The 24,905-nt window shown below is 40.9% G+C and overlaps 1 protein-coding gene across 1 annotated transcript in view; it reads left to right on the top strand.

The window, feature by feature from the left end:
- Positions 1–24,905, top strand: part of LOC132815213 (regulator of G-protein signaling 20-like) — a 99,218-nt gene that overhangs the window by 61,752 nt on the left and 12,561 nt on the right. Inside the window, exon 3 of the mRNA XM_060824027.1 lies at positions 11,580–11,814. Coding sequence (XP_060680010.1) covers positions 11,580–11,814 — 235 coding nt within the window. The remainder of the gene's footprint in view (positions 1–11,579; positions 11,815–24,905) is intronic.

The following is a 24,905-nucleotide window of genomic DNA, read 5'->3' as shown; positions in this document are numbered from 1 at the left end:
GGGAAAGGTGGCACTGGAAAAGCCCAGCAGGTCAAGCAGCATCCGACGAGCAGGAGAGTCAATGTTTCGGTCATAAACCCTTCATCAAGAATGTGGAGGGGGAAGGAGGATGAGAGATATATTGGAGTTGGTGGGATGGGTATAGGTGGATGCAGATGGGAGGTAATTGTGCTATGTTGGGGAGGGTGGAACAGATAGATGGGAAGGAAGATGGACCGATCAAGAGAGCAGTGCCAAGGTGGAGGGTTGGATCTGGAATGAGGTAGTGGGAGGAGAGATTTGGAAATTGGTGAAGTCGATGTGTGGTTGAAGGGTCCCGAGGCAGAAGATGAGGCATTCTTCCTCCAGTTGGCAGATGGCTTTGATTTGGCGATGGAGGAGGCCCAGAACTCGTATGTCCTTGGGGGAGTGGGAGGGGGAGTTGAAGTGGTCGGCCACAGGGCGGTGGGGTTGTTCGGTGCATGTGTCCCAGAGATGTTACCTGAAACTCACAGCATGCTGGCATCCTGTCTCCCTGATGTAGAGGAGACCACATCGAAATTAACAGATACAGATGTGCAGGAAAATCTCTGCTGGATGTGAAAAGATCCTTTGGGGCCTTGGATGGAGATGACAAGGAGGCATGGTCACAGATTTTACACCACATGTGGTGAGAAGAGAAGGTGCCGGGTGTGGAGGATGGGTTGATGGGGGAGACATGGATCTACCAAAGGAGTTGCAGAGGGAATGGTCTCGGCAGAATGCAGATAGGGGTGTAGAGTGAAATATATCTTTCGTGTTGGAGTCTGACTGAAGGTGGTGGTTATGGCAGAGGATAATGTGCTGCATCTGGAGATTCGTGGGGTGACGGGTGAGGACTGGGGAGGGGGGTCTATCCTTGTTGCGTTTGGAAGGGCGGGGATCAAGGGCAGAACTGTGGGTAAATGGAGGAGATGCACTGGAGGGCATTGTTGATCACATAAGAGGGAAATTTCTGTCCCTGAAATAGGAAGATATCTGGGATATCCTGAAGTGGAATTGCTCCTCCTCCGAGCAGATACGGTGAAGGCAGAGGAATTGGTTGTAAGGGATCATGTTTTTACAGGAGGAGGGATGAGAGCAGGTGTAATGAAGGTAGCTGTGGGCGTCAGCAGGTTTTAAATAGATGACCATGTTGAGTCAGTCACCAGAAATGGAGATGGAGAGGTCCAGGAAGGGGAGGAAGATGTTTGAGATGGTCCATGTGAACTTGAGGTCCGAGTGGAAGGTATTGGTGAAGTTGGTGAAGCATTCAACCTCCTCGTGGGAGCATGAGGCAGCACCAATACAGTCATCGATGAAGTAGAGGAAAAGGTGGAGGATGGTGCCAGTATAATTACAGAAGATGGACTGTTTCATGTACCATACGAAGAGGCAGGCATAGCTGGGGCTCATGCAGGTGGCCATGGTTATCCCACTGTGTTGGGAGTGGAGGATTCAAAGGAGGAGTTTTTGAGGGTGAGACTAATTCCACTAATCGAATGAGTGTGTCGGTGGAGGGGGACTGGTTAGGTCAGCGAATTTCAGACGTGGGGCTAGATTTTACCTCATTGCTTTAAGCATTTTGTGTAGTACACTTGATCAAAGGCTTTTTGTAAGTCTGGCTAGGGTGTGTTATATTTCTCGAGCATGTAGCTGTATCTAACTTCTAGAACTCTTAACAGTACAATGAATATGAGTACACCACCTGGACTGCAGCACTTCAAGAAAACAATGCCACCACTTTCTGAAGGATAACTAGGGATGGGCAATAGGTAGTTGGTTAGCCAATAATGCCCATGAACAAGTTTTTTTTTAAATGCCAAGCCATCAAAAGAAAAAAAATCAAGGAGGTTACATATTTAACCCTTTTGAACTCATCTTGATTGCTATATACCAGGGTTATCACAGACAGGAAATATTTAAATTTACATTTGTAATCCATCCTGTAATTTAACTGAAAGCTGATTTGATTTAATTTAACTTTATTTGGTTTATTATTGTCACATATATGAAGGTACAGTGAAAAGTATTGGATAGTGTGCTAACCAGACAAATCATGCTTTCTATAAATTTTAGATTAGATTACTTATAGTGTGGAAACAGGCCCTTCGGCCCAACAAGTCCACACCGACCCGCCGAAGTGCAACCCATCCATACCCCTACATTTACCCCTTCACCTAACACTACGGGCAATTTAGCATGGCCAATTCATCTAACCTGCACATCTTTGGACTGTGGTTATTAGAACAGAACAACGAATATAGTGTTTCAGATACAGAGATATGAACCTACTGGATTATTTGATTTTTGAAAATAATTTATACTTTATGATGTTTCCACTGGTACAAGACATCATTACAATTTTCTGTTTCTGTGCTCAAAAAATAGTATTTTCCAATCATACTCTTTAATGCAGACTGACAAGGACAGAAATGAAAATCTCAGATGAAAAATACCATCATTTCTTTCTCTCACAGTAGTCAAGGATAAATATTCAAAACTTTTTTGTTTAAATCCTGTTAACCTATCTTGGACCTTGATTGCATTGACATTCAGAAGATTAATTCTCTTTGGTCCAACAGCAATTATGGAGGAGATGTTGTTCTATATTCCCTGTTGAATATTTGGAAAAAGTAAGCTCTTAAAGAATTATACATTAATTTTAATTTCAAGAGACACTCAAACCAAAAATTCCCCCTCTAGTTCTCAAAGCACTGAGGCTGAAGATTAAATAGGTTGATGTGGTGTCTCCTAAAATTTGTAGCTATACATTACTCTAGTTAGAACAATGGACGATCATGTTCAGTTTTGTAACTGCAAATTAGGAACGATGTGTTGATTTTGGATGAGTGCAGTATAGACTTATCAGAATCATTACTGAAAAAGAAACAAAAATAACCAAAGAACTACAGATGCTGGAAATCAGAAACAAATCATTATTTTCTGGAAAAGCTCAGCACATCATGCAGCATCTATGGAGAGAAAGCAAAATTAACATTTCCAGTCCAGTGACCCTGCTTCAGAACTCAATCGTAACTTGGCGTCTTCAGTTTTCTGCCCAAAGGCAGATCCTTGGTACTTATTTGCCAAACCACAGAAAAATGCCATGATCATTTGCTATAACTAGGGCAAAGTGGCAAGCCCGATCCCAGACCAAATGGGGATTGACCCCTGTGCTGTAGGTGTTAACAAGTATACTACATATCGCTCTGCTATAATGCAACAGTTGTGTTCCTCTGCAACCTTGCATTATAGAAAATCACACTATGGAAACCTGTGATAATAAATCACTATACCTGTTCAGTAGAAAGTTCACGTTATACAAACAGCGTCCCCAATTTGTCAATCACATTATAGCCAATTTGATTAAACGAAATGCACATTATACCAGAACACTCTGTAATTAGAAGGAGATGGTCATTTTGCTCTGCAAGCCTGCTCTGCCATTCAGTCAGACCATGGCTGATCTGTTTATGTACCAAATTCAATTTTCCTATCGACCTCCCAATAACATTTGATTTGATTCCCTAACAAGAATATATCTAACACTGCCTTAAAAATGTTCAATATCCCTGCCTCCCTTACCTTCTGAAGCAGAGTGCCAAAGTCTCACAATCCTCTATGAGAAAAAAAATGCCTCCACATCTGACCTAAAAGGTCAACCCCTTATTTTGAACAGAGTTCCCTAGTTCTGGATCCACCGAAAAAGTAAACATCCTTTCCACATCCATCTTGTCAAGACCATTCAGGATTGTATAAACCTCAAATAAGTCATCCCTCACTCTGCTATACTCTTGTGAAAACAAGCTCATTCTGTCCAATTATCCTCTATAAGACAATCTGATCATTTCTTCGATCAACATAGGAAATGTCCTATGAACTGCCTTCAATGCATTTACATCATTCATTAGATAGGGAGACCACAACTGCATACAATACTTGAGGTGTAGTCCCAGAAATGCAAAAAGGACTGAAGCATAACCTTTATGTTTAATTGTTCTCAGAATAAAGGATAATATTCCATTGGTTTTCTTAATCACTTGTTATATTTGCATACTAACACTTTGTGACCCATGCAGTGGCACATCTAGATTCCTTTGGATCTTAAAATTCTGCAGTCATTCACTGTTAAATATTTTGCTGCATTTTTGATTTTCCTACCAAAATGAACAACTTTACATATTCTCACATTATACTCTAACATCCAGATTTTTGCTTACCCACTGAACCAACATACATTTTCAGTCTTGTTATGTTATCTTTACAACATATTTTTCTACTTATAATTGTGTCCAATGTGATATTGTGTTGTTCGGTTGAAAATATCTAGCGGGTTCTTTAAAGTCTGATCAAATGTAATACAAAAAGATACATGCACTTCAATATTAAGCAATTCTATTCACTTAAATTACATAACATACATAATATATATATAAGAATTAGTGAGTCTCACACTGCTTCCTATGTGTTAGGGACTTTGGTGATGGTGGCACTTGGAGCTCTATATCAGATTCTATGGCAGCAATCTTGCAAACCCTAGTATGATGGTGAAAAGTCCAATGAATGGGGCAAGTCCCTAATATTAGAACTATTCTGAATCTAAGGGTTCATGCTGAATTGGCATTTTGTAGTACTTTAAGTACTTTTCCAGATATTCCATTGTGTAGAAAACAAATTGACTCAAAGTCACTAAGTGACTCCATGTTAACTGCACAAAAACATGGTTTGCCCTGACAATCAAGGTGATGCAGTTACCTCCCAGCCAAAAGAAACTCTTTTTTATACCAGTGCTATTTTTCCATTTAAATTCTTCATTGACCCTTAATTAACCCTTAATTATGAACCATTAATGGCCTGGTTTGAAGATATAAGCCCAACACTATAAGTTCGACCTGAACCTTATACAGCCTCAGCAGAAGATCTCTGCTCTTGTACTCTCATCATCTAGATAAGAAGGCTATTATTCATTAGTCTTCCTAATTGCCAATGTGTTAACCTAAAAGAATCCAGTACTAGGATTCCAACTTGGTCAGCATGGACATGTTGGACTCTGTATGACTCTGTTATTCTAAGTTCCTTTTTGCTTCAGATTTCCAAAGCTTTTCTCCATTTAATTTATGCCTCTACTCTTCCTACAAAGTGCATAATCTCACACCTTTCCACATTCTACTGCTTCTTTGCCCACTCCCCTAGACTATTCTTCTGCAGCCTCTCTTCTTCCTTAACACTACCTGTCCCTCCACCCATCTTTGTATCATTTGCAAACATAACAACAGTGAGCTCAGTTCCCTCCAGATCAAAAATGTATAACATGAATAGCTAAGATCCCAACACGAACCCCTGCGGAACTCCATTAGTCACTGGCTGCTATCCTAAAAAAGACCCTTTATCCCCACTCTCTGTCTTCTGCCAGTCAGCCAATCATCTATCCATGCCAGTACCTTGTCCCTAGTATCATAGTATTTTTTGTCTTATTTCACAGCCTCCTGTGCTGTACTATCAAGGCTTTCTGAAGATCTAAATAGATCACATTCAATGGGACTCTTTTGTCTTACTTGCTCATTACTTCCTCAAAGAATTCTCCCATGATGAAGCTATGCTAACTCAGCCCTATTTTACTATAGCTGAAAATGTGTTGCTGGAAAAGCGCAGCAGGTCAGGCAGCATCCAAGGAGCAGGAGAATCGATGTTTCGGGCATGAGCTCTTCTTCAGGACCAGATGCAGTTTTCCAGCAACACATTTTCAGCTCTGATCTCCAGCATCTGCAGTCCTCACTTTCTCCTATTTTACCATACACTTGCAAGTACGCCATAATCTCATTCTTAACAATAGATTCTAAAATCTAACCAACAACTGATGTCAGGCTAACCAGCCTATATTTTCCACCTTCTACTTCCCTTCCTTCTTAAACAGGAGTTTTACATTTAGCCATTTTCCAGGCATGGAATCCTCCCCAATCCTGTGACTCCTGAAAGATCACCATCATGCCTCTACAGACTCCTTAGCTATCTTCAGACTGCAATGTAGTCCATCCGGTCTGGGTGATTTATCCACCTTCAGACCTTTCAACTTTCCCAGCACTTTCTCCTTTGTGATGGCCACTGCACTCACCTCTGCCCTGATTCTCTTGAAATTCTGGTATGCTGCTGGTGTATTCCACTCTTAAAACTGATGCAAAGTAACAATTCAGTTCCTCTGCCATTTCTTTGTTCCCCATTACTACTTCTCCAGCCTCATTTTCAAGCTGACCAATGTCCACCCTTGTGTCTCCTTAACATTTATATATCTAAAGACTCTTGCATTCTTCTTTATATTCCCAGCTAGCTTAGCCTCATGTTTCATCTTCTCCACTTCTGCCTACCCATACACCCCCCCCCCCCAACCCTGTAACGCTTTTTTTAGTTATCCTCTGCTGATTTTTTAAAAACTTCCCAATTCCCTGGCTTCTCATTAATGTTCACCACACTGTATGCTTCCAGTTTTGCTTTTATGCTGTCCCTGAATTCCATTGTCAGCCACGGTTGCCACATATGTCCCTTAGTATGATTAGATTAGATTACTTACAGTGTGGAAACAGGCCCTTCGGCCCAACAAGTCCACACCAACCCGCCGAAGCGCAACCCACCCCTATCCCTACATTTACCCCTTACCTAACACTACGGGCAATTTATCATGGCCAATTCACCTGACCCGCATATCTTTGGACTGTGGGAGGAAACCGGAGCACCCGGAGGAAACCCACGCACACACGGGGAGAACGTGCAATCTCCACACAGTCAGTCGCCTGAGTCGGGAATTGAATCCGGGTCTCAGGCGCTGTGAGGCAGCAGTGCTGACCACTGTGCCACCGTGCCGCCCAAGGTTTCCTCTTCCTTGGGAAAAATTTCTACTGTGCCACCTGAATTACCCCTCAGAAGCTCCTGCCATTGCTGCTGTACTGTCTTCCCTGATAGACTCCCCTTCCAATCAACTCTGGCCAACTCCTCCGTCATGTCTTTATAGATACCTTTACTCAATCGTAATACTATTCTATCTGATGTAAGCTTCTCCCTCACAAGCTGCAAGCTGAATTCTATCATATTATGGTTACTGTTCCCAAGGATTCCTTTACCTTAAGCTCCCTAATGAAGTCTGTCTCATTACACATCAACAAATCCAAAATTTCCTGTTCCCTAATGGGCCAAACCACAAGCAGCTCCAATAAAAACTATTTGATAGATATTCCAAAAATTTCTTCTCTTAAGATTCACTATCAATCTGATTTTCCCTATCCACCTGCATATTGAAGTCTCTCGTGATTATTGTATGAGTACCTTTCTTGTATACCTTTTCAATCTCCTTATTTATTTTCTTCCCCACATTCTGACTACTATTAGGAGATCTGTACATAACTCCCAACATGGTCTTTTTTCCTTTGCAGTTCCTCAACTACATACATAAATTCCACACCTTCTGATTCTGGCTATTGATTCTTTTTAAGTTAGATTCCCTACAGTGTGGAAACAGGCCCTTCGGCCCAACAAGTCCACACCAACCCTCTGAAGAGTAACCCACCCAGACCCATTTCCCCACTAATGCACCTAACACTATGTTACTTACTAACAAGGTAACCCCATCCCCTCTGCCCATCTTTCTGTCCTTTCGATAGGACATGTATTCTCAGATATTTAGTTCCCAACCCTGATCCCTTCTCAGCCACATTTCTGTGATACCTACAACATCATACCCACCATTTTCAGTCTGCACTACAAACTAATTTATCTTGTTTTCTGTACTGTATACATTTAAGTACAACACCCTCAGTTCTCTGTTGATGACCCCATTTTTCATAGTTCCCGTATCTACTCTTCCTAAAGCTAGATTCCTGATTCTTTCCATACTGTCTGTCATGTTACACGTTCTGGAAGCTTTAATAAATTCTCCTGAGCCCTACTCCCCTTTAACTTTTTATGTAATTTGCCATGCAATTGAACCCACTACCCCAATGTTTAATTTAAAGCCCTATCCATGACCCTAGTTAGCTAATTCATCAGGTCTTTGTCCCACCATGATTAGGGTGGAGGCCATTGGAACAGCTCCTGTCTTTGCTCATATCCCATGTATTCAAGCGCATTCCTCCCAAACCAATTATTGACCCATGCATTTACCTATTTAATCTTTAATCTTAACCCTGTGCCAATTTGCTTGTGGCTCAAGTAATAATCCAGAAATTAATACGTTTTTAGTTCTGCTGTTTAATTTATCCCCTAGCTGCTCATATTCCCTCAACGGAACCTCTTTCTTCTATATAGTTGGTAGCTATGTGGAACAAATGCCATCCAGATTACCCAATAGTGAGCAGAACACAAGAGCCAGATGATGGGATAAAATAAAGATCTATTTTGTAAGGTTTTTAGTGTCTGTTGTAGACTTCACGATATAAAAACTATCTCATTCATTTCCCATTTACCAAGTTCACATTTCATCAACTATATAATACCTTATAAGAACAACATTTCATTGAGTGTGCGATTAGTTATAACAATAAGCATTAAAGTTAATTTCTGCTCCCACTGCTCAAAATGCCTGTAATCATTTGGAGCTGTCAATCAAACTATGAAATATCAGACAACTCTTTTAATAATGAACAGCACTGAAATTTGGGACTTTTTCACTGGAGCATAGGAGATTGAGGCGTGATCTTGTAGAAGTTTGTAAAATAATGAGAGATATAGATAGAGTTAATGGTAGTTGTCTTTTCCCTAGGATGAGGGATTTCACGACTAAAGGGCACATTTTTAACATGAGACGAGAGAGATTTAAAAAGACATGAGACAATTTTTTTTACATTGAGGGTGGTTCACATGTGGAGTGAACTTCCTAATAAAGTGGTGAATGTGGACACAATTACAATGTTGAGAAAACATTTGGATAGAAACATGAATAGGTAAGTTTGCAGAGAAATGGACCAGGAGCAGGCAGGTGGGATTACTTTGGTTTGGGATTATGCTCAGCACAGACTAGCTGGACCAAAGGGTTTGTTTCTATGCTATGACTCCATGACTATCTGTAACTGTAGTGATGCAAACCCTCAGGCACATCTCAACAAAGTGAAACAGCAAGCAATAATTTCTTAACTTTCTTTTTTTTCAAAGTTTAAAAGGGCAAGACAACTTGATAACTGTACAGTTGCTTTTGACAGGTATACTTGGAATGTTTAACACTTGATTTTGGCAAGTCTGTTGTCATTGCAGTACGTTAAATTGAGATGATTAGTTGGAATATGGAATTTAAACAATAAACAATATGTCTTTCCTCATACATTTAATCATGTGTGGATTTGTATTGGCAAAAATCAGCCCTTCCCAAAATCTTTTCCATTCTTGAAAATTGCTATGACCTGGGAAAAAGTAGAGGGAGGTGTGGAAACTTGTGAGAGTGAGATTATGGGAGGAGTTGAGAGACTGGATGAAAAAACAGGCACTAGACATGTAGCTGTGAAAGGTGGGGAGCTGTTAAATCCACACAGCTTTTAAGTAAAAAGCACCTATGTTTGCACTGGGTTTTACAAGACAACAGTTGCCTCGAGGATTCGCCAGTTAGGCCACAGCTACTGTTTAAAAAAGGCAATAAGTATTTAAAGTAACTGACAAGTAGTCTTGCCTCAAAGCTCTCAACACAAAAGTTTCAGCTGGTAACTCCCTAATGGGTCACAATTTAGGAAGTCCTGGAATAAATATAGTGGTGGCCAAGTAGTGAAGTAGAAAATATAAGATAATCAGAGGGTTAGATAGGATGGACAGTGAGGCTTTTCCTCAGATGCTGATGGCCAGCACGAGGGGCTTTAAGTTGAAGGCTGATAGATATAGGACAGATTTCAAAGGTTTTTTTATACACAGAGAATAGCCGGGGCATGGAAAGCACCGCCTGCACAGTAGTAAACTTGCCAACATTAAGGGTATTTAAATAGTCATTGGATAAACATATAGATAAAAGTGGAATAGTGTAGGATAGATAGGCTTCAGATTGGTTTCACAAGTCAGCATAATATTGAGGACTGAAGGGTCTGTACTGCAGTGTAATGTTCTATGTAAAACGGCCTTACTACTGCTAATGCAAGCACCCCATCACCCTAAACATGCATGTAACTTTGAGTTTTCTGTTAGAATATGCAACAGTGTAGAATGCAGCTGCCTTATTATGAATTCTCATCATTTGTGTTTGTTTCATTTCTATTAATTCTATCAGTTGCATGCATCCAAAATTAGTACAGAGACAGCAGGATGGATAATGGCTGCCATAGATTATTAAGTTTCCAAATGTTGGATCATACTGCTGCAAGAAACAATTCCTCATATACTCTACAGATTCATCTTCCAGGTCACTCTTCCCCCTCTAACTTGCCTGGACAATATACTAATTAAAAACAGCTGTGGCCTAATTGGCCAATCCTTGAGGCATGATTATTGTCTTGTAAAACCCAGCGGTGCTTTTTATTTAAAAGCTGTGTGGCTTTAACAGCTCCCCGCCTTTCACAGCAACATGTCTAGTGCCCATTCTTTCACCCACTCTCTCAGCTCCTCCCCTAACCTCACTCTCGCAAGTTTCCACACTTCCCTCCAGGTTTTCTCAGATCACTGCAATTTTCAAAAATGGAAAAGATTTTGGGAAGTGCTGATTTTTGCCAATACCAATCCACACATGATTAAAAGTATGAGGAAAGACACTTTTATTGTTTAAATTCTATATTCCAACTAATGCAACTGACAATAGACTTGCCAAAATCAAATGTTAAACGTTTCAAGTATACCTGTCAAAAGCAACTGTGGAGTTGTCAATTGTTGTGGCCTTCTTAGATACGTCCATTATTTCCCAATATATATTTTGTCCCATTGTGGGACAACTCTTCAGGGAGCTATAAATGACTACCACCCATGACGTCTTTCCCTTTCCATTCCTTGTTTGCACCCAAACAGATTCCACATCACAATCTATTGCATGCATATCACCACTAACCACCGCACTGAACATTCTTTTATTAACAAAGCTACCCCACCTCCTTTTCCTTTTTGCCAAATGTCCAAAAGAACAAATACATTAGATATTGAGCTCCCAGTCTTGGTTACCCTGTAGCCATGTCTTCATATCTATTATGAAGTCCAATTTATATATTTCTAGTTGTGCCATCTATTCTAATATATCCTCTGTCCAAAGCCTGATTAGTGTGCCCTTATATACATTACAAGGCCTTTCACAGGAGCATTATTACATAACATTGAATACTGAACCACATAAGAATACATTAGGATAGGTGTTGAAAATGTATTGTAAAGCATGAAAGTAAAGATGCGCAGAAATTTAAAGAGGGAACTCCAGAGCTGGAGAAGGTTGGAGTGATAGACTAAAATCTTCATTGTCCTTGATTTGACATTGTGTTAATTCAGTAAAATTAAATTTTGTTGGCATTGTTTATGCTTTTAACTGTCATTCTAATTTGTGAATTTTTTTATTGAAATCATTTTCTTTGACTTTCGTTCTCATTTGAAATGTTCTTAAGGTAACCAATGTCTCCCTTAACTTGTGATTTTTGCTGATGCAGCTCAAAGCCAACACTTGAAGAAGTACAGTCCTGGGGTCAGTCTTTCGACAAGTTAATGAAGAGCCCTGCTGGAAGAAATGCATTCCGGGAATTTTTACGAACAGAATACAGTGAGGAGAATATGCTGTTCTGGCTAGCCTGTGAGGACCTAAAGAAGGAAGTCAACAAAAATCTTGTTGAGGAGAAAGCAAAATTAATATATGAGGATTATATATCCATCCTTTCACCTAAAGAGGTGAGTTTATTGTGCAATAAAACTTTTTGGGATTATTGAGCAAAATATAGCAATAAAAGTACCCAGTCCTATTCAAAATGTCTAGTTCCATCATTAAAACATTCGTTGCCTTTATAATGCAATAAAACTTCGCTTTTTCCTCAAGAAAAGTGGGTAGTACAGTGGCACAGTGGTTAGCACTGTTGTCTCACAGAGACAGGGACCCAAGTTCGCTTCCAGCTTTTGGTGATTGTTTATGTGGAGTTTGCACATTCTTCTTGTGTCTGCATGGATTTCCACCAGGTGATTTGGTTTCCAGTTCAAGGATATGCAGGTTAGATGGATTGACCATGCTGAATTGTCAGGGACATGTAGGTTAGATGGATTAGCCATGGTAAGTAAGAAATGTGTGGAGGGGTGGGTCTAGGTGAGAAGCTGTTTGGTGTGTCAGTGCAGACTTGATGTTCAAATGACCTCTTTCTATCCTGTAGAGATTCTATGAGAAGTGCATTATAGCTGCAAAGGGCAGGATAAGTCGAGGGACAGATGAGGTTTGGAGCATTGCAGCAATATGGGTCATCAATAGAATTGCCTTTTGACTGTAGAGCAAAATAATGTGAATGATCATATATTGAAAACACAATCCAACAGACACTACTAAATTTCTGGTGATTTCCTCGAATTCCAGGAGTAGCAATTACTGTTTTTTTATGCTACTGCATTGTTGTGGAACTTTGGAAAATAAAAAGTCAAAACAACAGCAGTTTTAAAAGGGAGAAAAGCAGACAAAGGAAGCACATGGTGAGGTCATTGCAGGAGAGAGAGAGACAGAACCTACACAGTTACTGCCTTTGCTGTTTGAATTCATGTATCACTGGACATTGGAGTGCATCTGGGAAAATGAACAAACAGTGAAATTCACAACTGATCTTGGAGGAACTGTTGGGTGAAGTTCACGGCACAGAATCAGATAAGTTAATCGTAGTTTTTAAGTGTGGCCCATATAGAATCTGCAGTAGGGAGTAGAGTGGGTTCTTTCTGGATGATAAGTTTTTTGGACATATGTCTCTTGATTAAACTTAAAATATAAGCCACAACTATTAATTTAACCTGGGACAGTGTTTTTAGAGGAATAAGACAGTGTTATTTTCTGGGTCTGTAGATTGTGAAGGAGCAAAACTGACCTTTAATAGAGTGATATGTACTTCTTGCCAGATGTGGGAGTTTAAAGAGAGTTTAAGGGTTACTGCGGATTATATCTGTCGTAAATGCTGTAGGCTGTGAATCATATCAGATCAAATGGCTCGGTTAGAGAGACACTTAGAAGCAATGAGAAATTTGCAACAGCAACAGTATGTGATAGATGGTAGTTATAAGAAGAGGGGAAAGTCTCAGATACAATCACACAGATGGGTTAACTCCAGAAGGGGTAAGAGAGGTAGGCAGCTAATGCAGGAGTCTTTTGTGGATATACCCATTTCAAACAGGTATGCTGTTTTGGAAAATGCAGGGGGTGATGGATTCTCAGGGGAACGTAGCATGAACAGCCAAGTTTCTGGTATTGAGACTGGCTCTAATGCAACAAGGGGTACCTTGGGTTCCAAGAGATCAATTGTTTCAAGGGATTCTCTAGTCCGAGGTACAGACAGACATTTCTGTGGCCAGCAGTGAAAAAGCAGAATGGTGTATTGCTTCCTGGTGCCAGGATCAAGGATGTCTCAGAGAGGGTGCAAATTGTTCTCAAAGGGGAGAGGGGCCAGCAAGAGATCACTGTTCACATTGGAACCAAAGACATAGGAAGGGAAAAGGTTGAGATTCTGAAGGGGATTACAGAGATTAGGCAGAAATTTAAAAAGGAGGTCCTCAAGAGTAATAATATCTGGATTACTCCCGGTGCTACGAGCTAGTGAAGGCAGGAATAGGAGGATAGAGAAGATGAATACATTGCTGAGGAGCTGGTGTATGAGAGAAGGATTCACATTTTTGGATCATTGGAATCTCTTTTGGGGTAGGAATGACCTGAACAAGAAGGACGAATTGCACCTAACTTGGAAGGGGACTAATATACTGGCAGGGAAATTTGCTAGAGCAGCTCGGGAGGATTTAAACTAGTAAGGTGGGGGGGGGGGGTGGATAGTAAGGAAAGGGATCAATCTGAGACTGGTACGGTAGGCGGCACAGTGGTTAGCACTGCTGCTTCACAGCGCCAGAGACACGGGTTCAGTTCCCACCTCAGGCGACTGACTATGTGGAGTTTGCCCGTTCTCCCCGTGTCTGCATGGGTTTCCTCCGGGTGCTCCAGTTTCCTCCCACAGTCCAAAGATGTGCGGGTCAGATGAATTGGCCATGCTAAATTGCCCATAGTGTTAGGTAAGAGGTAAATATAGGGGTATGGGTGGGTTGCGCTTCGGCGGGTCGGTGTGGACTTGTTGGGCCGAAGGGCCTGTTTCCACACTGTAAGTAATCTAATCATCTAAAGGTACAGTTGAGAACAGAAGTGAGTCAAACAATGCTGGGCAGGCGGGGACAAGGTAGGACAAATAAATTAAACTGCATTTATTTCAATGCAAGGGGCCTAACAGGGAGGGCAGATGAACTCAGGGCTGGTAGGTTAGGAACATGGGACTGGGGAATCATAGCAATTACAGAAACATGGCTCAGGGATGGGCCGGACTGGCAGCTTAATGTTCCAGGATACAAATGCTACAGGAAGAATAGAAAGGGAGGCAAGAGAGGAGGGAGAGTGGCATTTTTGATAAGGGATAGCATTACAGCTGTGCTGAGGGAGGATATTCCCGGAAATACATCCAGGGAAGTTATTTGGGTGGAACTGAGAAATAAGAAAGGGATGATAACCTTAATGGGATTGTATTATAGACCCCCTAATCTCAGCTATCTGTAAGAATAGTAGGGTGGTTTTATTAGAGGATTTTAACTTTCCAAACATAGACTGGGACTGCCATAGTGTTAAGGGTTTAGATGGAAGGAATTTTGTTAAGTGTGTACAAGACAATTTTCTGATTCAGTATGTGGATGTACCTGCTAGAGAAAGTGCAAAACTTGACTTACTTTGGAAAATAGGCAGGGCAGGTGACTGAGGTATCAGTAGGGGAGCACTTTGGGGCCAGTGACCATAATTCTATTAGATTTAAAATAATGATGGAAAAGGATAGACCAGATCTAAAAGTTGAAGTTCTAAATTGGAGAAAGGTCAACTTTGATGGTATTAGACAAGAACTTTCAAAAGCTGATTGGAGGCAAATGTTCGCGGGTATAGGGACTGTTGGAAAATGGGAAAACTTCAGAAATGAGATAACGAGAATCCAGACAAAATATATTCCTGTTCGGGTGAAAGGAAAAGCTGGTAGGTATAAGGAATGCCAGATGACTAAAGAAATTGAGAATTTGGTTAAGTAAAAGAAGGAGGCATATGTAAGGTATAGATAGGATAGAAATGTGTTGCTGGAAAAGCGCAGCAGGTCAAGCAGCATCCAAGGAGCAGGAGAATCGACGTTTCGGGCAAGAGCCCTTCAGGAATTCCTGAAGAAGGGCTCATGCCTGAAACGTCGATTCTCCTACTCCTTGGATGCTGCCTGACCTGCTGCACTTTTCCAGCAACACATTTTCAGCTCTGATCTCCAGCATCTGCAGTCCTCACTTTCTCCTATAGACAGGATAGATCAAGTGAATCCTTAGAAGAGTATAAAGGAAGTAGGAGTATACTTAAGAGGGAAATCAGGAGGGCAAAAAGGGGACATAAGATAGCTTTGGCAAGTAGAGTTAAGGAGAATCCAAAGAGTTTTTACAAATGCATAAAGAACAAAAGGGTAATGAGGGAGAGAATAGGGCCCCTCAAAGATCAGCAAGGTGGTCTTTGTGTGGAGCCACAGAAAATGGGGGAGATATTAAACGAGTATTCTGCATCAGTATTTATTGTGGAAAAGGATATGGAAGATATAGACTGTAGAGAAATAGATGGTGACATCTTGCAAAATGTCCAGATTACAGAGGAGGAAGTACTGGATGTCTTGAAAGAGGTAAAGATGGATAAATCCCCAGGACTTGATCAGGTGTACCCTAGAACTCTGTGGGAAGCTAGAGGAGTGATTGCTGGGCCTCTTGCTGAGATATTTGTATCATTGATAGTCACAGGTGAGGTGCCGGAAGACTGGAGTTTGGCTAATGTGGTGCCACTGTTTAAGAAGGGTGGTAAGGACAAGCTAGGGAACTATAGACCAGTGAACCTGACGTTGGTGGTGGGCAAGTTGTTAGAGGGAAACCTGAGGGACAGGATGTTTGGAAAGGCAAGGACTGATTATGGACAGTCAGCATGGCTTTTGCATGGGAAATTATGTCTCACAAACTTGATTGAGTTTTTTGAGGAAGTAACAAAGAGGATTGATGAGGGCAGAGCGGTAAATGTGATCTATATGGACTTCAGTAAGGCGTTCAACAAGGTTCTCCACTGGAGACTGATTAGAAAGATTAGATTTCACAGAATACAGGGAGAGCTAGCCATTTGGATACAGACTGGTTCAAAGGTAGAAGACAGAGGGTGGTGGTGGAGGGTTGTTTTTTAGACTGGAGGCCTGTGACCAGTGGAGTGTCACAAGGATCAGTGCTGGGTCCTCTCCTCTTTGTCATTTACATAAATGATTTTGATGTGAGCATAAGAGATACAGTTAGTAAGTTTGCTGATGACACCAAAATTGGAGGTGTAGTCGACAGCGAAGAAGGTTACCTCAGATTACAACAGAATCTGGACCAGAGGGACCAATGGGCTGAGAAATGTCAGATGGAGTTTAATTCAGATAAATGCAAGATGCTGTATTTTGGGAAAGCAAATCATAGCAGGACTTGTACACTTAATGGTAAGGTCCTAGGGAGTGTTGCTGAACAAAGAGACCTTAGAGTGCAGATTCATAGCTCCTTGAAAGTGGAGTCGCAGGTAGATAGGATAGTGAAGAAGGCATTTGGTATGCTTTCCTTTATTGGTCAGAGTATTGAGTACAGGAGTTGGAAGGTCATGTTGTGGCTGCACAGGATATTGGTTAGGCTACTGTTGGAATATTGCATGCAGTTCTGGTCACCTTCCTATCTGAAAGATGTTGTGAAACTTGAAAGGGTTCAGAAAAGATTTACAAGGATGTTGCCAGGGTTGGAGGATTTGAGCTATAGGGAGAGGCTGAACAGGCTGGGGCTGTTTTCCCTGGAGCGTCGGAGGCTGAGGGGTGACCTTACAGAGGTTTACAAAATTATGAGGGGCATGGATAGGGTAAATAGGCAAAGTCTTTTCCCTGGTGTTGGGGAGTCCAGAACTCGAGGGCATAGGTTTAGGGTGAGAGGGGAAAGACATAAAAGAGACCTACGGTGCAACTTTTTCACACAGAGGGTGATACGTGTGTGGAATGAGCTGCCAGAGGATGTGTGGAGGCTGGTACAATTGCAACATTTAAGAGGCATTTGGATGGATATATGAATAGGAAGGGTTTGGAGAGATATGGGCCAGGTACTGGCAGGTGGGACTAGATTAGGTTGGGATATCTGGTCAGCATGGACGGGTTGGACCAAAGTGTCTGTTTCCATGCTGTTCATCTCTATGACTCTATACTACAGGTAAGCGATAACCCTATTTACAATAGATAATAAACAATAATTCATCACTACCTGATCCATGGCTCCAGCATGGACCAACCCCATTCTATGAAAATCGTAGTGTGATGTCACAGGAAATCAAGTAATTGATTGACTGGTCAGCATTTTTCTCATTTATCTTTCAAATTTCGCGTAATTTTAGGAATTGCAAGACTTCATTTTGTAGTTATTAAATTTTGTCTAAATTCATAAAACTTATTAGATTTTCTGGTGAGGTTTTTCTGTTGATCTTAACTGAAGAATTTCAATCAGTTTAGTAGAATGGTTATTGAAATAATAAGAATGCAAGCTGTTGTCAGTGCTTTACACACTTGCCCTCAAGCATCTTTGGTGAATAGCAGCAGTCAATGGTGTAAAATTCATACTGAGCAACAATTTACATAGAATTTGCATGGCACACAGTCCAACTTTATTAATTTCTTGGTTCCCACCTGTAAAAGCATAGAGTCCATTGTTAGTTTCTGGACGAGTTTGTTCTTCCAGTGGACAAATTCAATCCTGAAGATGGTGAGATAGATCAAAGTAAACAGGATGGACAACACAGCCAGGTGTGATTGGAAATGTATCCATGGATATATTTACATGTTTGTGCCTGAGTCCCAGAAATGATCGAACCAATTAATTATTTTGATTTCAATGATACCCTTTGAATTTGCTCAGTCTGCTGAATAATGGTAGCAAAACATTTATATGCATTTGCCAATTATGAACCTGCTATAACTTTTCTAGTAATGTTGTACATCTGCAGAAACTTCAGTTCAGAATAAATGAGCTGGGGGCTGAGGTGCAGACACAATGACCAGTTTTGGAAGGACAACATTATCCAGACCTTGTTCCAGGAGGTAGACAAAACTCATAAGAGTGAGATCTGATTTGGTAAGTGGTCAGGGTAGGGAAGGTGTGACTGCAAGTGAAGCAAGAATCGGGATCAAGAACACTGAAGTGGAAGAGCCTCGGGTTTTGCAATTAGATTCTAGTTTCTTGCAGCCTATCTAGATGAAAGCAAGGATTACATGACAGATGAGCAACTTAAGCATGGCACCATGATACAGGAAAGAAAGTTATTAAGAACTTAGATATCGTAGGAACAGTTTAGAAAAGAGACTAGATACAGTTAAAAGCAGTGTGCCAATAGACTTGTCAAGAGGATGTGAAACTCATAAAGACAGAATTAAAGCAATCTACCTCATACAGCATTCTTAACAAAGTAGATTAATTCATGATACAAATAGAAGTAAACAAGTATGACCTCATTGCCATGATGCAGCTGTGATTGTAGAGTAACGAAGTTTTAATGTTCAGGAGTATTTGAAATTTAGGTAGGATAGGAGAAAATGAGAAAAAGGCAGGATAGTGCTGGTAACAAAGGATGATATCAATAAACTAAGACAAGTTCTTAAACCAGAAAATCAACTTGTGGAAATAGTTTCTGTGGAGCTAAGAAATTGTAAGGAACAGCAAACATGGGTTGAAATTGTTTGTCGGCTACCAAACATTGTACAGTGGCAGTGTTAATTTGAGTGGTATTTCTGTGAGAAGGGGATAGCAGAAACATGATGATGGCACTTATTCTTGCAGAACACAGAAGGTCATTAACCTTCTTTCTAAACTACTGTGCATTTAATTTAGCTCAGGACATAGCACCGACCCAAGTCACTATCTGTATCCACTCTACATATGCCTGGTGGCATGGCCTCCTTTGGCAGTCTGCAGGAAATGGCTTGGCTCTCATCTCTACCGCCCTGTCCACAACATCTCCAGGTTCCTGATCGTAAAGCAATAATCAAGTGTAACTATTTGTGCCATTTCCTCCAGGTTTGTGATGCAGGACCATAGTATGAGGGCCCGTTATAGTCGTACACATGGAAACAGACCCTTTGGTCCAATTCGGTCATGGTGACTCAAACCTGATTAGTCCCACTTGCATATGTTTGGCCCATATCCCTCTAAATCTTTCCTATTCATGATTCATCCAAATGTCTTTTAAATGCTGTACTCATACCTGCATCTGTCACTTCCTCTGGCAGTTCATTCCACATATGAAATACTCTCTGCGTAAAAATGTTGCTCTTCATACCTTTTCAAAGCTTTCTCCTCTCACCTTAAAAATATGCCCCATTGTTTTGAACTCCCCCACCCAAGGAAAAGACTTTATTCATCTAAATTTGCTATTCAACTTATCTATGCCCCTCAAGACTTTATAAACTGCTCAAGCTCCTATATGCCAGTGAAAAAGTCCTAGCCAATCCAGCCTAACTTTATAAGTCAAACCTTCTATTCCTGACAGCATCCTGGTTAATCTTTTCTGATCCCTCTCCAATTTAATTGTATCCTTCCAATAGCAGGGTGGCCAGAAGAGGCCTCACCAATGTTCTGTACAACTTCACATGACATCCAAACCCCTATACTCAAACGTCTGAGCAATGAAGGCATGCTTGCTAAATGCCTTCTTAATCACGCTGTCTACATATGATGCAAATTTCAAAGAATTATCGATCTGAACCATTACATCTTTCTGTGCTATAACATTACCCAAGGTCCTGCCATTATTTGTGTAAATTCTCCTCTTGTTGTTTTACCAACATGCGATATTTTGCATTTACCCAAATTAAACTCCATCTGCTACTCCTCATCCCATTAACCTAATTGATCAAAATTTCTTTGTAATCTTGGATAGCCTTCTTCATTGTCCACTACATCACCAATGTTGATGACATCCACAAGCTTACTAATCATGTTTCCTAAATTCTCATCTAAATCATTTATATAAATGACAAACAAAAGTGGACCCAGTTCTGATCCCAGTGGATTCTGCTGGTCATAGTCCTCCATTTTTAAAAACGACCCTCCACTACACCCTCTGTGTCCTACCATTAAGCCAATTTTTTATCCAGTTAGCAAGCTCTCCCTGAATCGCATGTGATCTAATTTTACTATTCAGTCTATCATGCTGAACCTTGTCAAAGGCTTCACAAAAGTCCATGAAAGCAATGTCTGCCACTCTCCCCCATCAATCTTTTTGATTATCTCCTCAAAAACCTCAATCAAGTTTGTGAAGCATGATTTCCCTTGCACAAAGCCATGCTGACTATCCTTAATTGGTCCTTGCCTCTCAAATGCATGTAAATTCCATCTTTCAGAATCTTCTCCAACAACTTACCAACCACCGATGTCAGACTCACAGGTCTGTAGATTGCAGGCTTCTCCTTACAGCCTTTCTTAAATAAAAGCATGACATGAGCCGCACTCCAGTCCTCCAGCACTATAGATGAAACTAATGTCTCAGCTATGGGCCCCACAATGTCCTGAGATACACTTCATCAGGTCCCAGAGAATTATCCTACTTTCTGCTTTCTAACACCTCCAACACATCTTCTTCTGTAAGTGAATTGTTTTCAAAACACCAGTATTTGTTTCCCTGAGTTCTTTTGCCTTCCTTTCTTTCTCCACAGTAAAAACTGATATGAAATATTCATTTAATACTGGTCCCATGTCCTGAGATTCAATACAAAGATCATTTCATTGATTTTTAAGGTGTTCTATTCTCTCCCTAATGGCTCTTTTGCTTTTAATATACTTGTAGGATCTCTTTGGATTATCCTAACCATATCTGCCAAGGCTATCTCATATGATGTTTTTGCTCTCCTGATTTCTCCCTTAAAAATGCTCCTACATCCTTTATATTGATCAAGAGATTAATTTGTTCCCAGAGTCTACAGCTTATAAATGACCCTTTCTTATTCTTGACCAGAACCGCAATATCTTTATTCATCCATTGTTCCCTAGTCTTACCAGTCTTACTCTTCACTCTTACAGGAATATAATGCCTCTGAACTCTTGTGATCACACTTCTGAGAACATCCAATTGGACAGTTATAGAACATAGACCGTACAGCACAGGAAGAGACACTTCAGCCCACTATGTTGTGCTGAACATGACAACAAGTTAAACTAATCCCTTCTGCCTGCACTTAGTCCATATCCCTCCATTCCTTGCATATCCATATGCTTATCTGAAAGTCCCTTAAATGCTCCTATCGTATCTGCCTCTACCACCATCCCTGGCAGTGCATTCCGATCTTCGACCACTCTCTGTATAAAAAGAAAGTGTCCCTCACATCTACTTTAAACTTGCCCCCTCTAGTTTTAGTCATTTCAACTCTGGGAAAAAGATTGACTATCAACCCTATCTATACATCTCATAATTCTATAGACTTCTATCAAGTCTCCCCTCAACCTCCACTTCTTCAGAAAAAACAACCTAAGTTTTTCTAGCCTCTCCCTAAAGCTCATACCCTCTAATCCAAGCAACACCCTGGTAAATCTCTTCTGCACCATGTCCAAAGCCTCCACATCTTTCCATAATATGGCAACCAGAATTGAAAGCAATACTGTAAATGTGGCCTCACCAAAGTCTTATAAAGCTGCATCATGACATCCTAACTCTTGTACTCGATTCCCTAACCAATAAAGGCAAACTTCTTTATCACCTTATCTACTTACGTGGCCATTTTCAAGGAGTTATGGACTGAACCCCAAGATCCCTCTGTACATCAATGCTAGTCAGGGTCCTGCATTAACTGCATAATTTTCTTGACTTTAATCTCCGAAAGTGCAGCACCTCACACTTACCCAGATTAAACTCCACTTGCTGTATCTGTGCCAAATATGTAACTGATCTGTACCCCGCTGTATCCTTTGACAACCCCTTTACCTACAAACAGTCTAGAACATAGAACATAGAACAATACAGCACAGAACAGGCCCTTCGGCCCACGATGTTGTGCCGAACATCTATCCTAGATTAAGCACCCATCCATGTACCTATCCAATTGCCGCTTAAAGGTCGCCAATGATTCTGACTCTACCACTCCCACGGGCAGCGCATTCCATGCCCCCACCACTCTCTGGGTAAAGAACCCACCCCTGACATCTCCCCTATACTTCCACCCTTCACCTTAAATTTATGTCCCCTTGTAACACTCTGTTGTACCCGGGGAAAAAGTTTCTGACTGTCTACTCTATCTATTCCTCTGATCATCTTATAAACCTCTATCAAGTCACCCCTCATCCTTCGCCGTTCCAACGAGAAAAGGCCGAGAACTCTCAACCTATCCTCGTACGACCTATTCTCCATTCCAGGCAACATCCTGGTAAATCTTCTCTGCACCCTCTCCAAAGCTTCCACATCTTTCCTAAAGTGAGGCGACCAGAACTGCACACAGTACTCCAAATGTGGCCTAACCAAAGTCCTGTACAGCTGCAACATCACTTCACGACTCTTGAATTCATTCCCTCTGCTAATGAACGCTAATACACCATAGGCCTTCTTACAAGCTCTATCCACCTGAGTGGCAACTTTCAAAGATCTATGTACATAGACCCCAAGATCCCTCTGTTCCTCCACCTGACTAAGAACCCTACCGTTAACCTTGTATTCCGCATTCTTATTTGTTCTTCCAAAATGGACAACCTCACACTTGGCAGGGTTGAACTCCATCTGCCACTCCTCAGCCCAGCTCTGCATCATATCTAAGTCCCTTTGCAGCCGACAACAGCCCTCCTCACTGTCCACAACTCCACCAATCTTCGTATCATCTGCAAATTTACTGACCCACCCTTCGACTCCCTCATCCAAGTCATTAATAAAACTTACAAACAGCAGAGGACCCAGAACTGATCCCTGCGGAACTCCACTTGTCTACTTGAATCAACTTTTGAAAGTTCCGTCTCATACCTTAAAAATGAACTGGAAGTGTGTCTGTAGGTACACTATAAAGGGAAGATAAATAGTAACGACAAATATGGGCGCAGTCCAGGCAGTTATGGGAAAATCTATAATGGGAAATAAGGAAATGACAACGAAACTAAACAGATGCATTGTGTCTGTTACAAAAATAGCTTCCAGAAATAATAGAGAATAAAGTAAGCAGTGAAAATGAGGAAGTGAAGGATATAAGTACTTGTATAAAAGAAGAAATTAAGGGGGATGAAATTTTTTAAGGCCCACAATGTTAAAGATAGTGGCTTTTGAAATAGTAGATAGTCATCAAGAATGGTTCCTAAAGGTTGCCAAGTAGCAAATGTAGCCCCACTATGTAAAAAAGCAGGGATGAGGAACAGAGTATAGACCTGTTAGCCTGAAGATGCTAGAATCTATTATGAAGAATGTGATCACTAGACACTTAGAAAATAATCATAGGACTTGGCAGAATCAACATTATATATGAAAGAGAAATCATGTTGGAATTTTATGATGATGACTAGCAAAGTAGAAAAGGGGAAAAATGGGTGTGATGTATTTGGATTTTCAGAAGTCTTTCAATAATATCCCACACAGGAGATTAGTGAGCAAAATTATCCAGTTATGTTCATATGGGATTAGCAAAAATGTAGTGACAAGGGTTGACAATTGGTTAATGGACAGAAAAGGGAGAGCCGGTTTAAATGGGTCATCTCAGCTTGTCAGACCGTGACTCGTGGGGTGATGCAAGGATCAATGCCTGGGCCTCAGCAATTCCGAAATTATATCAATAATTTGGATGTGGGAATGAAGAGAGGAGGTTGCAATCAGGTTTTCAGGGGATTTAGACAGGCTGTGTGAGGGGACAAAAACATGGCAAACAGAATAAAGTGTGGATAAACATGAGATTATCCATATTGTTCAGAAAAAACAGCAATCCAGAGTATTTCTTAAATGGTGAGAAATTATGATGTGTTGAGACTCAAAGGGACGTATATGCCCTTGTTCATATATTACTGATGGCAACCAATTAAGAAAGCAAATGGTATGTTGGTCTTTGTCGCAAATGTATTTGAATGAAGGGATAAAGAAGTCTTTCTTCATTTGTGTATAACCTTGGTGAGACTTTACCTGGAGTACTGTGTACAGCTTTTATTTCCTTCCCAAAGGAAAGTATATACTTGCCACAGAAGGGTGTAACCACTTCTCAGACTGGGCCCTGGGATAGTGGAATTGTCCAATGAGTATGATTGAGGAGACTATGTAGAAGTATTATAGTCATAGAGATGTACAGCATGGAAACAGACCCTTCAGTCCAATTTGTCCAAGCCGACCAGATATCATAAGTTAATCTAGTCCCATTTCTCCAGGGTTAAGAAGAATGAGAGTTAAGCTCATTGAATTGTACAGAATTCTTATGAAGATCATCGATGTAGGCGCAAGAAGAATGTTTCCTCTGGCGGGGATTCTAGAACCATGGGGCATAGACTCAGATCAGAGATAGGCTTCTGTTGAGGAAGAACTTCTTCATTCAAGAAGGTGGTGAATCTTTGGAATTCTCTACCCCAGAGGCCTGTGAGTAGAGTATGTCCAAGTCTGAGATTGATAGATTTCTAAAAATTGAAGATTTCAAGAGATATTTAGAAATGGCATTAAGGCAAAATATGAGCAATGATCTGGTGGATACAGGTTCTATGGACTAAATTGTTTACTC

This window comes from Hemiscyllium ocellatum, chromosome 4 (assembly GCF_020745735.1).
Source record: "Hemiscyllium ocellatum isolate sHemOce1 chromosome 4, sHemOce1.pat.X.cur, whole genome shotgun sequence".
Lineage (NCBI taxonomy): Eukaryota > Metazoa > Chordata > Chondrichthyes > Orectolobiformes > Hemiscylliidae > Hemiscyllium > Hemiscyllium ocellatum.
The sequence above is the reverse complement of the archived record's forward strand: the minus strand, read 5'-3'. Positions and strand labels throughout refer to the sequence as shown.